The following is a 16,752-nucleotide window of genomic DNA, read 5'->3' as shown; positions in this document are numbered from 1 at the left end:
ACAACAGATACAGAAGGACATTACATAATGATAAAGGGCTCAGTCCAACAAGAGGCTATAACCATTATAAATACATATGCCTCCAACACAGGAGCACCAACATATGTGAAACAAATACTAAGAGAACTAAAGGAGGTAATAGAATGCAATGCATTCATTTTAGGAGACTTCAACATGCGACTCACTCCAAAGGATAGATCCACTGGACAGATAATAAGTAAGGATACAGAGGCACTGAACAACACACTAGAACAGATGGACCTAACAGACATCTATAGAACTCTACATCCAAAAGTAACAGGATACACATTCTTCTCAAGTGCACATGGAACATTCTCCAGAAAAGACCACATACTAGGCCACAAAAAGAGCCTCAGTAAATTACAAAAGATTGAAATCCTACCAACCAACTTCTCATACCACAAAGGTATAAAACTAGAAATAAATTGTACAAAGAAAGCAAAAGGGCTCACAAACACATGGAGGCTTAACAACATGCTCCTAAATAATCAATGGATGAACAAACAAATTAAAAGAGATCAAGGAATATATAGAAACAAATGACAACAACACAAACCCCAACTTCTGTGGGACGCAGCGAAAGCAGTCTTGAGAGAAAAGTAAATCCAGGGATACTTAAAGAAGGAAGAACAATCCCAAATGAATAGTCTAACGTCACAATTATCAAAATTGGAAGAAGAAGAACAAATGAGGCCTAAAGTCAACAGGAGGGACAGAATAAAGATCAGAGAAGAAATAAATAAAATTGAGAAGAATAAAACAATAGAAAAAAATCAATGAAACCAAGAGCTGGTTCTTTGAGAAAATAAACAAAATAGATAAGCCTCTAGCCAGACTTATTAAGAGAAAAAGAGAATCAACACACATCATCAGAACCAGAAATGAGAAAGGAAAAATCACAAAAACCCCACAGAAATACAAAGAATTATTAGAGAATACTATGAAAACCTGTATGCTAACAAACTGGAAAACTTAGAAGAAAAAATGGACAACTTTAAAGAAAAATACAACCTTCAAAGACTGACCAAGGAAGAAACACAAAATTTTAACAAAGCAATTATGAGCAAAGAAATTGAAGCGGTAATCAAAAAAACTACCCAAGAACAAAACCCCCGGGGCCAGATGGATTTACCTTGGAATTTTATCAGACATATAGAGAAGACATAATACCCATTCTCCTTAAAGTTTTCCAAAAAATAGAAGAGGAGGGAATACTCCCAAACTCATTCTATGAAGCCAATATCACTGTAATACCAAAACCAGGCAAAAACCCCACCAAAAAAGAAAAGCACAGGTCGATATTCCTGATAAATGTAGATGCAAAAATACTAAACAAAATATTAGCAAACTGAATTGAAAAATATATCAAAAGGTTCATATACCACAACCAAGTGAGATTCATCTCAGGGATGCAAGGATGGTATACCATTTGAAAATCCATCAACATCATCTACCACATAAACAAAAAGAACAAAAACCACATGATCATCTCCATAGATAATGAAAAAGCATTCGGAAAATTCAACATCCATTCATGATGAAAACTCTCAACAAAATGGGTACACAGGGCAAGTCCCTCAATAATAAAGGCCATATATGAGAAACCCACAGTTAACATCATACTGAACAGCAAGAAGCTGAAAGCTTTTCCTCTGAGATCGGGAAGAAGACAGGGATGCCCACTCTCCCCACTGTTATTCAATGCAGTACTGGAGGTCCTAGCCATGACAATTAGACAAAACAAAGAAATACTAGGAATCCAGATTGGTAAAGAAGAAGTTAAACAGTCACTATTTGCAGATGACATGATACTGTACATAAAAAACCCTAAAGTCTTCACTCCAAAATGACTAGAACTAATATCATAATACAGCAAAGTTGCAGGATAAAAAATTAATACACAGAAACCTGTGGCTTTCATATACACTAACAATGAATTAATAGAAAGAGAAAACAGGAAATCAATTCCATTCACAATTGCATCAAAAAGAATAAAATACCAAAGAATACACATAACCAAAGAAGTGAAAAACCGATACCCTGAAAACTATAAGACACTCTTAAGAGAAATTAAAGAGGACACTAACAAATGGAAACTCATCCCATGCTCTTGGCTAGGAAGAATTACTATTGTCAAATTGGCCATCCTGCCCAAAACAATATACAGATTCGAAGCAATCCCTATGAAATTACCAACAACATTCTTCAACGAACTGGAACAAATAGTTCAAAAATTCATATGGAAACACCAAAGACCCCGAATAGCCAAAGCAATCCTGAGAAGGAAGAATAAAGTGGGGGGGGATCTCACTCCCCAACTTCCAGCTCTACTACAAAGCCACAGTAATCAAGACAATTTGGTACTGGCACAAGAACAGAGCCACAGACCAATGGAACAGACTAGAGACTCCAGACATTAACCCAAACATATATGGACAATTAATATACGATAAAGAAGCCATGGACATACAATGGAGAAATGACTGTCTCTTCAACAGATGGTGCTGGCAAAACTGGACAGCTACATGTAAGAAATGAAACTGGATCACTGTCTAACTCCATACACAAAAGTAAATTCAAAATGGATCAAAGACCTGAATGTAAGTCATGAAACCATAAAACTCTTAGAAAAAAACATAGGCAAAAATCTCTTGGACATAAACATGAGTGACTTCTTCATGAAAATATCTCCCCGGGCAAGGAAAACAAAAGCAAAAATGAACAAGTGGGACTACATCAAGCTGAAAAGCTTCTGTACAGCAAAGGACACCATAAACAGAACAAAAAGGTACCCTACAGTATGGGAGAATATATTCATAAATGACAGATCCGATAAAGGCTTGACATCCAAAATATATGAAGAGCTCACGCACCTCAACAAACAAAAAGCAAATAATCCAATTAAAAAATGGGCAGAGGAGCTGAACAGACAGTTCTCCAATGAAGAAATTCAGATGGCCAACAGACACATGAAAAGATGCTCCACATCGCTTGTCATCAGAGAAATGCAAATTAAAACCACAATGAGATATCACCTCACACCAGTAAGGATTGCCATCATCAAAAAGACAAACAACAACAAATGTTGGCGAGGTTGTGGAGAAAGGAGAACCCTCCTACACTGCTGGTGGGAATGTAAATTAGTTCAACCACTGTGGAAAGCAGTATGGAGGTTCCTCAAAAAACTCAAAATAGAAATACCACTTGACCCAGGAATTCCACTTCTAGGAATTTCTAAGAATGCAGCAGCCCAGTTTGACAAAGGCAGATGCACCCCTATGTTTATCATAGCACTATTTACAATAGCCAAGAAATGGAAGCAACCTAAGTGTCCATCAGTAGATGAATGGATAAAGAAGATGTGGTACATATACACAATGGAATATTATTCAGCCAGAAGAAGAAAACAGATCCTACCATTTGCAACAACATGGATGGAGCTAGAGGGTATTAGGCTCAGTGAAATAAGCTAGGTGGAGAAAGACAAATATCAAATGATTTCACTCATATGTGGAGTATAAGAACAAAGAAAAACTGAAGGAACAAAACAGCAGCAAAATCACAGACCCCAAGAATGGACTAACAGTTACCAAAGGGAAAGGGACTTGGGAGAATGGGAGGGAAGGGAGGGATAAGGGCAGGGAAAAAGAAAAGGGGTATTACGATCAGCATGTATAATGTGGAGGGGGGATATAGGGAGGGCTATGCAACAGAGAAGACAAGTAGTGAGTCTACAACATCCTACTACGCTGATGGACAGTGACTGTAATGGGGTGTGTGTGGGGGACTTGGTGAAGGGGGGAGCCTAGTAAACATAATGTTCTTCATGTAATTTTACATTTAGTAAATTAATGATAAAAAAATAAAAAATGAGAAGAAAAAAAAAGTAGTATAGGTCCCTAGTAAAAAGTCAAACAACTCAGAAGTATATAAAAGTAGAGATTTCTTTGCTCTTCCATTTCCCAATCTCATTCCTAAAGGCAAGTACCCTTTTACTAGTCTAGTCACATACTGAAAGAATTGTATTAATCCAATCTCAACTTCTACTACTCAAAATACATGTACTTAAATTAACATTTTTGCCAAGTCATACGTGGGTTTGGTACATTTCTTTAAAGAGATTCTATTTCATAACGAAGTAATTGAATACTAACTTGTATGTGAACATAAGCATTTGTCTTCACTCTAAATATTCTAGGGTTATGTTGAGAAACATACACTTAAGTAGACCTATTTTACCTGATAGCCATAATTGATACTTGGTAAGCTAACACCAAAATGCCATCCTACATTTCATGCGTCATCTGTTTTTCCACATAATGCAGTATCTACCATTAAACTAACAGAGAAAAATACCCAGTAAGTGACCTATTCTAGCAAGAAATTATTCATTTACCTTTGGCCAATATGAAGCAGCCAGCATGTATCCACCTTGTAAGAGGTAAGCAGACTCTGACGTTCCATTGTTCATTTGGAAACTATCCTGGGTCTCGTCCTGGGTAGTGCTCAGTGATGCAACACTTTCTTCATCATAGGCTTTCATGTGAGGGGTGCCTTCTGCTAAGAACAATTATAACCATTGAAAAAGGACTGCATAAAACTTTACATGTGCTTTTTAAATCTAATTCAGATAGATTAAAAAAAAGAACAAATGGCAAAGGGAAAAAAGCACTTAGAATACAATAAAGTACTATTTTAAAAATTAGCACAAAAGCAAAGTGGCATTAAGGGGTTTGAGGACAAAACATCTCTTTCTGCATGAAAATCTGACCTTCAAGTTAAAACTCTAGGTCTGTTTCCTGGAAATAGATGCATTCCTGATCGATAGACTGCATCTGGACTTGGAAGACCATACATACCTGAAGGGATACTGTAATTCTATAAGGAGTGACTCATAACTGGGCATGTCCCTTGAGGCAACTCTCAAAGTTATGATTATAGAATTGTTACAAGAGATTCTGGCTCCTCGGGGGTGGAGGGTAACAAGGCTCTTTAGGAAAGAGTGGCTCTAGCACCCACTTAATGTCAATTCATTTCCTCGCACCTGTGCTGTTGGGAGTGCTGCAAGGACACCCATCCTATTATCTTTCTGAGTAGAAAGCTGCCAAGTAGTACCTATGATACTCTTGTTGGTCCGACTGCTTAATCTAAGAATCCTGGTGGCTGATACAGAATACTGTCTTTACTTGTTCACTGATGAACTTGTTCCAAGAGAAATATAATACTGAATTTCAGGGAATCACAAAGAAATCAAACTATCATGTAATATCTCTAATTCCTCTGTTTGACTAACTCATATTGCAATGCCTTGAATATTGAATAGGGAGTGTGTACTAGTTCTAATTTCCTTTTCAATAGTACTTCTCTAAGAAAATCTGTACACATAACAAGCTGACAACTGCAAACATCTAGTCAATTCTTGTAATTTTCACTTTAAATGTTGTCTTAAAATAAAGGGAAAGTACTTTATGCATGTACCTCGCTTCTGGACTTCCTCTTCTTCACTGTCACATTCTTCTGATGAAGATGAAGAGGAGGAGGAAGATGAAGAGGAGGAGGAGGAGGATGAAGATGATGCTGAAGAGCAAGAGGAGGATGAAGAAGAACTTGAGTCTGATCGAGAGTGGGAACAGGAGGAGGAGGAAGACGAGGAGGTGGAAGATCTGGAAGAACACGATGATCTCTCAGAGTCAGAGTCAGAATCGGAACTAGATTCTGATCCTCTTTTGTGGACTCGCTGTTTCTTAGAAGCTGGGTTTGGAGTTAGGGGTTCTGTTCTGGCTGCAACCATGCGTCGGTCTGTTTCACCTTTTCCACCAGATTTCTGGTCTCCGGTAGCTGGTGGTAAGACACCATTCTTTGGACTTACAGGCTCAGACTTTATTAGTGTCCTGGTTTCATCAGAAGACATGGATTCTTCTTCAGAAGACTGAGGCTCCTCTTTCAGGCTTTCACTTTTCACTTTCATATCCTCTAAAATAATACCTTTAGTATCGAGGAGCCTTGGTAGAGAGGTAAGAGGAGCAGAAAGTGCTACTTGGTATTGCTGTAAAAGGGGGGTAGAAGTCCTTGAATGAGCTATCCTGCTTCGACTATAGTTCCTTTGAGCTACCATAAATGACAGCTCAGGATCACGAAGAATGTGATAGTCTGTTCGGCTCACCCCATGTTTGGCAGCTCCAATAAGCAAGTCCCTATCATGAGGGCCACATTCCCACCAGACTGGTAAGTCTGGATTTGGATGGCAAAACTTCAAGCGTTCAAACAATTGTGGATGTCGGAGGGCCTGTTCCCGTACCTTCCTTAGAAGTTCAATGCGATACAGAGTCCTAGAAGCACGTTCTTCTGTGATTGGCTGGATAAAAATATTTGGATCCACCAATTCTACATTGAAACAAGAACAAAAACAGTAACCTCAAAAATACTCCATTACAGATCTAAAACAAACAAGGCAAATTCTAAAATGTACCTCTACTCAGTATCTTGTCTAGCTTCCAGAATTTCTTTTTAATATTTTTAAATGAGAGAAAATACAAGTTTTAAGAAGAAGTACCAAATATATACACTGGATCTTTTGAAAGTGAGCACAACGTAAGATTATTCTAGAAGTACATTAATATAACTAAGAATTTACTTTTTTGAATTCCCTATGAGCTACGCCTCTACTAATTCATGTCTTAATCAAAGAGAAAAACTTACTTGACATCATTTATAAATATAAATTAAGTTAAGCAATACCCCATAGACAAATAGAAGTCCACATATCCCCAACCACACCAAGATTCCTTGGAATATTGCAGTGCACTCTCACCAAAGGCTTCCTTAAAATTTGAAACACCAGGACATTGGTAACACTGTATGAAGTACTAGCTTGAGATGGTTCGGTGACAACAGAGCTTGCTATATTCCTTTTGATAAGGTCACATCTTTGCAGGCAGAGAAACTGGTCGTTGGGAAGCATCCAAAAAAAGTGTTGGACTTGAAACGATGCAGGGACCATCTAAAGGAGCCCTAATAGCCAACTTTGTGATAATTTGAGCATCAAAACAAAGAATGATGGTACTGGATTATGACCTATAGAATAAACTAAATATCCCTGAGTCCACACTGATATGAATAAATAGTTGATCAAGCAGATAAGGGAGATCGAACAGACCTTCCTTGCAGAATTCCACAGTAAAAAACTTGCACACAAGCTCTATTGATGGATACTAAAGTCAATGGGTGAAAAATTTGAGGAGAAACAGGATTTGAGTGAAGTATCTCCTCAAATTATTTAACTTTGGTGGGTGAAGAATGAGAGCAAATTTATATTGGAGAAACACAGCATAAACTACCTTAACCAAATAATCAGGGGCAAGATCATCAGCAGTAAGACACTGATATCATGAACTCCATGATACTATGTTCTGAGAAGGATACATCATTTTTGTGGTACTTTTGACAAAAACACATAACCACAATCCAATCATGTGAAAACACAAGATAAATCCAAATTGAGGGATTTGGGGCAAAATAACTGATAAGTACTTTTCAAAGGTATCGAGACCATGAAGGAGAAGAAAAAATTGAGGACCCATTACAGACTGCAGGAGAGACTAAGGAGAAAAAAAACAAATACAATGTGGGATCATGGGACAAAAAAGGACATCTGTGGAAAAACTGGTAAGATTTGACTAGGTATTCAGTTTAGTTAATAGTATTATGCTAACATTATCTTCCTGGTCTGATAACTAGTCATGTAGTCATGTAAGATTTTAACATTGGGGGAGGCAACGTGAAGAATATATGGAAACTCCTGTGGCTTCTGCAACTTTTCTGAGATTCTAATAGTTCAAATAAAGTTAAAAGAAAAAATCAAGGACCATGTAAAAATAAATATGGAACAGGAAACAAGAGTGTGAATAGTTGTACAGTGACCAAAAGGTGAACACATCCCATTGGTAAGTAACTGCAGTTATTTAAGAAATAAGGGTATTATTTTTTTCTTTCAATTTACATTTTGTTTTCAAGCAATTACTAGATTGTTAGGACATAAACACTTATCAAGTAGTTTGGACCTAATTATTTATCAAACAGAACTTTTGGCCTCAGGTGCTATGACAAATTACCGAGACACTAAGGGCACTGTGAACTGAGGAAGTTTGGAAAACTGATGGGAATTTGAAAATAAAAAAAGAAACAGGGCCTCTTAGCAACCATAATTAATACACTTTGCTTTATGTCTTTTTAAACCCATTGACCATGTTATAACAAGACCTCCAAGAAGACTAAAATCTACCCCGAACTATGTGGTATTTGGGTGGTCATGTGATCAGCTACTCTATTCAGTGGACTGAGAACAGACCATTAGCGAAATAAAATTCAAACAAGCAAACAAACCCACATGGGATTTAAGTCCCTTTATAAGCCATTTATATTTTTACTATGAAATAGGAGTAGGAAGCTCCTGGAAATCAGAAGTCATATTCAACAAAAAATGGAGACAGTTGCTTTTAACACAGCATTACGGAGAGGAATTGCTAACAAGATGAGCTATTTCTCTGCTCTATAAAGACAATGAAATTTACCCCACAACAGGGCCTTCGCTGAGCATTACCACCTCTGATTAGCTGTTTTTTGAAGGCAACAGTGTTTTTTTCTACCAAAAGTCTTTGAAATGTTTTTGAGTGGTGGGCCCCATGCCTTGTAAAATTATTCATGTAAGTAAGCCGTCTACCACAGTTCCTGTAAGATAGCTAAGAATATAAGTTAGTTCTGTTTACCAAAAGCTATCCTTTATCTTCCACCTTTCCCTGATCATAAATCTAATACTAAATAAACATTGGCTATTTTCTCAAAACTTGGTATGTACTTTTACTTTTATTCTCTTTAGATTCTCATTTGATAGTAGCATTAATGAATAGAGGATCTTTAGCATAATTAATTTACAATTTTGAAAATTGCTGACATGCTGGACCAGAGCCAGTATTGAAATAAGAGTTGAAGATTTTAGTGATTTTGTTTTGACCAAAACAAGGGAAAAAAAAATTTTTATACATACCTTCTTTGGAAGGAAGGCGACAAACTCGCCGACACATAGACATGAATGCATACAAATATTTCTCCAGACTATCATCAGTTTTCTTATGTAGCCTAGCCATAGCTCTAAATTTTGTCCAATCAAATTGGCCTCTGTCAGGATCAAATACCACTCCAAATGTAGATACAACTCTATAGAAGTCAGCTTCTTCTCTTCTTGTCCATCTATTTTGAGTCAGATTGAATAAATATTTACCAATACTGAATATAATAACTAATAAAAATTAAAACATTTCAAGTAACTAATATTTAAAAGGATTAAATTCAGGGTTATTGCCTTATAAACATTTTAAAGTGCTAGTGGACTTATCCATCCAACCATGGTTCTTTTCCTTCAGATAAGAATATTTTTTGCATATTTACTGAGAAAATATGCAGGGGATTTAAGATTACATAAGATATGGGATCTCTAACATTGGGAAAAAGATAAAACATTTTAAACTAAATAGGTAGTATTCTATAGTTCCATATGTCACAGAGACCAAGAATTTTAGTAGAACACAGAAGATGGAAGGATCAGTCAATTCAGACTTGAGTGATCAAGAAAGGCATCACAAAGTGGCAAAGAGAAGGCTACAACTGGGAGGGAATGCTAAGGAAGAGGGCAGAGGATAAGTAGGAAGGAACCTACATTTTGGGGGAATGATGAATAATCCAGATTGAAAAGGATATGGCTCATACTGGCAACAGTGGGAAAGACGGTTGGGGTGAGATTATTAAATACTCTAAATGCCTGACTAAAAATAGTCTCTATTCAGTTGAAAGTTCCTATAGGTACTTTTAAGAGAGTAATATCCTCACACATCACAGATATCTAAACACAAGTCTCTACTTCTAGAACCTTTCCCCTGCTTAACCCACAGATTGTTGTATAAATGAGGCAGTGCATATGAGAAAGACGTTTGAAAGGCATTAACAGGGCATTCTTGTTAAAGTGGTGATACATTAGAAGATTAATGTAATGATGCAACAACAGTTAGTCTGGGAAGCCAGTCAAATAATATCAATGTTGCACCTGGGTGGTAAAAGTAAGAATAGAAAAGAATGGATGAATTGAAAAACTACACAGGACACACAATAATATGACACAGTGCTCACTCTTAAAGAATTTACAACTTAGAAAAACAAGACAAAGTAAGGAAAAGTAAATGTCATGATAATATTTTATGTTCTTGTGACAAATGAGTAGTTTATAAGTGCAGAGAACCAGAGAATACTGTGAGCCAGACTGGCTGAGAAAAAAATAAATGGGAGAGAAAGGACATGGGTTGAGGTTTTAGGGATGGGTTACATATGCACTAAAAAACAGGAAGAAGAGTATTCCAGAACAAAATAAGCTAGGGTATTGAGTCAAGAATAAGTAGGACATTATGGGTAAGGGGTAGTAGTGAATAGAATCAGAAATGCATGCTGAAGCCTAACTGAAGAGACTCAAACTAATAAGGCTTAAGAAATTAGACTTTCACCTATTGAATCATGAGCCACTGAATATCATGATAAAACTAGTATTTTAGGAAGATTGAGCCAGATCTGATGGACTGAGGGAAAATGTATGTGGTACATTAAAGATGACTACAAAATCTTTGCCACTCTTCCCATTCAGAGGTGCAACCTCTTTCACTTTCCTTCTAATCTTGGTTGGCCCTGTGATTTTTTTTTTAACAGAAGGTGGCAGAAGTGACACTTTGTAACTGTGAAGCTGGGTCCTTAAGAAACCAGCCTCTGCCCCTGCCACTTGGAATACTTCCTCTCAGACTCTGAGCCCCTGGGGGGCAGCCAGCACCAATAGCCAGCTAGCTGTGTGAGCAAGGGCATTCCGTGCCTTCCAGCACTCCTACCAACATCATGAGAAGCAGAAGAACCACTTGGTCAACCCACAGAATCATGACAAATAAAAACTGATACTGTTTTAAGTCACCAGGTTTTGGGTATGGGTTTTTATGCAATAAGAAATAAACAAAACAGTGTATTTACAGAGGCAGTAGTATTTGAAGATTGTGTCTATGAACTTCTAAAATCTTACGTTTCAGACTAAATTCTGGTTACAACAAATGTGCTACAAATAATACAAAAGAACAGTGATTTATTTTCTAGAGAACTTCCAAGGACTGAGGTTTAACAAGGAGGACAGGTTATTGCTAAACACTGCTCTTCTTTTCCATGTATTTCATGCTTTTTAAAAAAATTAAGGCTTTGGGAATGAGAGAAGCTTGTCTGTCTTCTTAACAATGTCTCTTGCAAGAAGTTCTACTATTTTTCCCCTTTGCTATCAGTAGTTACAAGGGTTAATCTTCTGTATAAGGCAAAGACAGACTTGTCATATGTACATTCTTGTATTTCATAAAAGTCATATTGTAAAGAATTTATTTCTTTATAAGAATTTTTAGAATGGAATTTATTTCTTGTAATTCAAACATTACATGTTTAATGGTATGTTTCTTTGATAATTTAATTCTCGAGTTTGCTATGCAGCTTCTTTTTCATACCTCACTATAAACATGACAAAAGAATGATTAAATATTAACTATTGCTAGTAACTACACTGCAGTCATCTTTACTAGTTTGACCATATTTGTGTGTAACTACACAAGTAAATGTGTATAAAGCACTTTGCTCTGACCAACTTCTCTACCTATATAGGTAATACCTCTCACAAGATGAGATAATCACACCTGAAAAGCATTCAGAACAAACAGTATATTTAGGTATTACATATTAAAAATAAGTGCTTTTATTGTCTTACCTCTGCTGTCTTTCTATCTTGGCTGCCATTTTTGGATTAAGAGTGGCTTCTTCATAAAGAGGATGCATCACACTGGCAGGCACTGAGAAAGTAGGTTGTATCTGCTGAATTTGTCTGTTTTTATTAGTACGCTGATATGCAGTGATGAGACGCCTCAAACGTGTGGTTAAAGCTGACTGAGTAGGCCAATAAATTTTATCACCTTCCATCAGATGACCATCTATATTTAAGGAAACTCATGTCAATAACAAACAAAACAAAAAAACCCAAAAACCTAAACAAATACTGTAATGAACCTCACAAAAATGGCAGAATTTCCTTACTTAAAGGAACTTTTAACTTTTAATCTGACTATGTGGGAAACCAAACCAAGCCAATCTCTCATCATAGAAAGTTTTAACTACAGGTCTGAAAACATTACAACAAACACTACGAGCAGCTCCAAGTAAGTAGGTCATAGTGGAAATGGAATAAAGAACCACAATGTTACCCACTTAAAGAGAACTTCACTTGCACAGAAAACAGATCTTGAATTTCCAGGTCTCGTACATCTTATTGGCTAGCAAATACTCAGTATTTTAACTTAAATAAAAAGTCAAACTGAAATCCTATGAAAAGTTGAATACTATATGCTCTTTTAATTAAAGCCTTCTGTATTAAATTAATCTCAATTTAATTAGAACCAAAATATTAAAAAAGTTGTTAGGAAGGAAGACATATTTTAAAAAACACAGTGTGACAATCCTGTAACTTTTAAGCTTCTTATTTAACTAATGATGTTCAGGACCTAACTTTCTATTTCCGGGAGGTAATATTATAATTATATACACTATTCAAGGGGTAATCATTCATGCTAGGCAAATATACTCCTTCATTCCTAGTGGAACTATGGACAGTGAGGCACTGCTCCACTTGGGTGCCAACTGGGAAGGACAGTACTCTTCCAACACTATGTTCCTTCCTTGGTATCTGAAGGAAGTGGAAGCAAGACCCTGCAAAGAAAAGCTCTGCAGAAACTGAGTGATACAGAATGGTTCCTAATGGGCAGAAGAAACTAATTGAAATCTTACAGCTTTAATAATCAAGCCATGAAATAATCAAAGTTTCTATTCTGTAAAAGCTCTGTCACTGTGTAATCTGCGACAACTAAAGATAATAAATTCTCAATCAACTTCCATGTCCAATAATGATTACAACTGTCTTCAATAAAAATTTCATAAATACCTGAGATAAAATGGTGTAATAGTTTACTGTTTTCATGGTATCATGAAACATTAATTTCCACTAATACTAAGTAAAGAAATAGTTGCAATTTACCTCCATCTGCTATAACAAGATCTCCTGGTGAGGAAACATCATCCTTTTAAAAGAAACAGAAATTTGTCATAAGGCAATTGGGTCAATACATGTAAGAGAAAAGAGAAACAAGGAAAGAGCTTGTACTGGATATTTAACTTTTATTTGTCTATTACATAGTCTTTATAAGAGAACTTTCTTTGCAATAGAATTTCTGATGACTGATTTAGCAAAAATAAAACAGATTTCTTGTTATCATTTCTCACCTCTTAACTTCTCTCCTGCTTTTGATACTTTAGACCAGTTACTATTTACTAAAATTATTTCCTTTCCTCTATTAAGTTTTAGGCCAGTTTCTTTTTCTCCATCCTCCTCTAACAATAAATATGCCCTAGGTTTTATTGCTAACTGTGGTTTTTTTTCATTCTACATACCCATTATCAGATTCTTCATTCCCATATTTGATTATTAGATAACCTGCAAATCTTTTCTTTTTTAGCCTTGAACAGTTTGCTTGTACTGGATATTTAATATTTGTTTGTCAACAGAGCACCTCCAATTAGGTATCCCAACATTACCACAAATTTAACATAGTCATAACCTTGATGATTTTAGGCCAATGACTACCTGCTTCTATTGTTTTAGAAAAGCCTGAAGTTAGAATCATCTTCATTCAGTACGTCTTTTTCCTGTGGTTGCTTTTAACCTTTTCTCTTTGGATTATCTGCAGTTGCACCAGGATGTGTTGTTTTGGGGTGGATTTAATTTTCTTTATCCTGCCAAGATCCACTTTACTTTTTGAATCTGAGCATTCATGTCTTTCTTCAAGCTGGAAAAATTCTCAGCTGATAGCTCTTAAAATAGGGCTTCTCCCTTATTTTCTCTAGTCTTTCCTTCTGGAATGCTTATTAGACATATGGCAGACTTCAAGGTAGCCTTTTTGTCTCTAAAACGTTTTGTGTATTTTCCATTGTGCTGGTTATTGATTTACTGCATATCATACTTATTATATTATTGGCTCTAAGAAAATGGATATGGGCTCTTTAAATACTTTCTTAGCCAGCCGGTATGCGTTAAATTTTGTCAGCAGAGGGAGCCCCAGAGTCACCGTAGGCGGTAAAGGGTTTTCCTTCCTGGTTCTGGGGAGCTCCTCCTGCCTTGGCTCAGCTGCCACATTCCGTCCAGCTCCTGCCAGTTCAGGCAGCCTCTTAGTACCTCGTGGCCCGCAGCTTTCCCTAGCAACCTCCCCTTGGGTGGTTTTGCAGTGGAATGCCTCCAGCGCAACACCTAGGAAACGCTTCCATGGCAGCCCCAGCGGCAGCCTGGGTAGCCCAGCGACTGTGGGGCTCACAGCCGCAGCGGTGGGGATGTCCACCCTGCTGGGCACAGGGCCCTTCCTCAGGCCTCTATGATGCTTACCAGCCAGTCCCTCATTACTCAATCCCCTATTAGTCAGTAGCTCCTTACACTAAAGTTTCCTCGTTCAAATCATACAGTTTCTGTCTCCTGATGGGAACAAATGGATTTATCATTCTACATTATGGATCATTATCTATTAGATATCAATTAAATATTTAAAAATATCTATTTTCTAAATTATTTCGATTAAATATTTTAAAATACCTATTTTCTAAATCATTTTTTTCTCACGAGCTGTGTTAATCTGCTTCTCCAGAATGTTTAAACCATATTGTGAGTTTAAAATTTTAATGATGGTACTTTCAACTTCTAAAGTTACGTATAATGTTTTTTTGTATGTCCCTAGTCTTTCAAAATTGTATCTTTAGTTTCCATTTCTTTAACTCCTTTAATCATTGAAAAATGCAGTTTTCAATAGATCTGCTGCAAGAAACTTTTAGCGGTGTAATCCTGTTCTTTGTTGTATTTGCTAACATTCACTCATATAGTACATTGTTCCTCGTATTTTAAAAAATTTTTGGATTTTGATCTCACTTAATGGAGGACTTTATCGTCAGGACTCAAGTGTAGTCTGAATGAGGTGGTTTCTTCCACAGTTCTTGTTTTCTCCTTTTTGTTTTTACAGGTGCCTCAGGGTTATTACCAGTCTGGGACCCCTTTTTACATTGTTTTAGGCTTGAGGTTCCTGACCATACAGATGAAGTTAAAGAATCAAAGCATAACTAAAGAAGGCTGGCTTATGGCTATGAATTCTCAGGGGAAACGACTTTCCCCTACCCAGAGCACATGGGGAGATAGATTTCCTTTCTGTTTCCCTGTGCTGTTTTCAGAAAAAAAGCACTGCCCTTTGAGGGTTTGACTTTACACAGGGTTTCAGTTCTCACTGCTACACACTGGCCTGAACCACATCTCTTGTCCTTTCATAGGCATCAATATCCAAGCCCCTTGCCTACGAAGACCAGCAAATTTCACCTGATGGTTACAGCATCATCTAGTCTTTACAACGCTCTCATAAATACTGGAGAAATTCCTTGTGTCTTTTCAATATCATGCTCCCTGCTCCACAGGTTTTCTGTGTTTTCATCCAACTCCTTTTTTTCTTCTCAACTTTCCATGAATAGAACACTTAGCACCATACATGAGCTCAGAATTCCTACAGGCTCCACCATCCATTTCAAAGCTCTGTACGCAGGTATAGTTTTTATCTTTGGCTGAGTACTTTTAGTATCTAGTTCTGTTTTGGGATTTTTGCCCCTAGACACCTTCTTAGTTGCTAGCGGGGTAGCATGTGGGCAAGCCACATTTCATCCACATGTCCATACCTGCCTACAGCTTGTCTAAAAGGGAAGACCAGGCAAATTCTGAATGCTTTGTGATGTCTGTCAACTTAAGTTGATTGCTAAAACTTAGCCAATTTTCTAAGTAACAGGAGGATTATTTATAATGAAAACATATAAAGGAAAAACACACAGAAGAAAAAGCAAACTAAAGAAACCACAGAATACCTAGAATTGAGCATTTTAAAATGTGACCCAAACCGTACCTCTGTATCATCTTTAAAAGTAGTGGGGGCAGGTTTGTATTCTGGATCTTCCACATCCCTGTTAAAATACCAAAAAATGCTACCATTACTGTGTTGGACTTAAAATTTTTCTTCACAGGACAAACAAATGGAGTCTCTGTTGGGAGAACTTTTTAGTGTGTTTTAAAGGTTACACTGGAGTCTGTTCTTTAGCCCAAGGAGCCCAAGCCATAGCATGAACGCTGTTATATAGCAAGCAGAAGACAGCTAGTGCTTACTCTTTCTCCCACATTGACTTTTAAATGTATTATTAACCTCAAAATAGTTTCTCTTTGGTAAGAAAAACAATAAAGGCCACATAACAGATATAATGAACATCCTGCTTCTCTCAAAGTGTAGTATTCTTGGCTTTTTTCTTCCCTCTTATGCTCCTAGAATTTTATAGCTTTAATGGCCATGACCATTAACAATGGAAAATTAAGGACTCATCACAAGAATAGCTGTGGGGTAGGTCTAGTCTCTTCCTTGATCACACTGTGGGACAAGTGCTAATCTATTAAGAGTATTATTAGCTCTTTTAATTTCAAACTCCAATTCTTTTACTTTTACATTATTTACAAAAACATCACTGACATGGAATATGATGATGTTTATAGAGATATATGGAAAA

At 36.7% G+C, this 16,752-nt stretch overlaps 1 protein-coding gene across 12 annotated transcripts in view; it reads right to left on the bottom strand.

Annotated features, from left to right (window-relative positions):
• Positions 1-16,752, bottom strand: part of LOC118926497 (chromodomain-helicase-DNA-binding protein 9) — a 293,397-nt gene that overhangs the window by 27,575 nt on the left and 249,070 nt on the right. For 10 of the 12 annotated variants that reach the window (XM_057493237.1, XM_057493239.1, XM_057493238.1 and 7 more), the window contains 6 exons: positions 16,104-16,161; positions 13,163-13,205; positions 11,846-12,065; positions 9,065-9,267; positions 5,500-6,405; positions 4,418-4,581 (listed from right to left, as the gene is read on the bottom strand). In XM_057493237.1, the coding sequence (XP_057349220.1) occupies positions 4,418-4,581; positions 5,500-6,405; positions 9,065-9,267; positions 11,846-12,065; positions 13,163-13,205; positions 16,104-16,161 (1,594 nt within the window). The remainder of the gene's footprint in view (positions 1-4,417; positions 4,582-5,499; positions 6,406-9,064; positions 9,268-11,845; positions 12,066-13,162; positions 13,206-16,103; positions 16,162-16,752) is intronic. The other 2 variants (XM_057493240.1, XM_057493242.1) reach the window with 1 other exon arrangement.

Source organism: Manis pentadactyla, chromosome 15 (genome assembly GCF_030020395.1).
Source record: "Manis pentadactyla isolate mManPen7 chromosome 15, mManPen7.hap1, whole genome shotgun sequence".
Taxonomy (NCBI): Eukaryota; Metazoa; Chordata; class Mammalia; order Pholidota; family Manidae; genus Manis; species Manis pentadactyla.
This window is presented reverse-complemented; position numbering and strand designations above follow the sequence as displayed.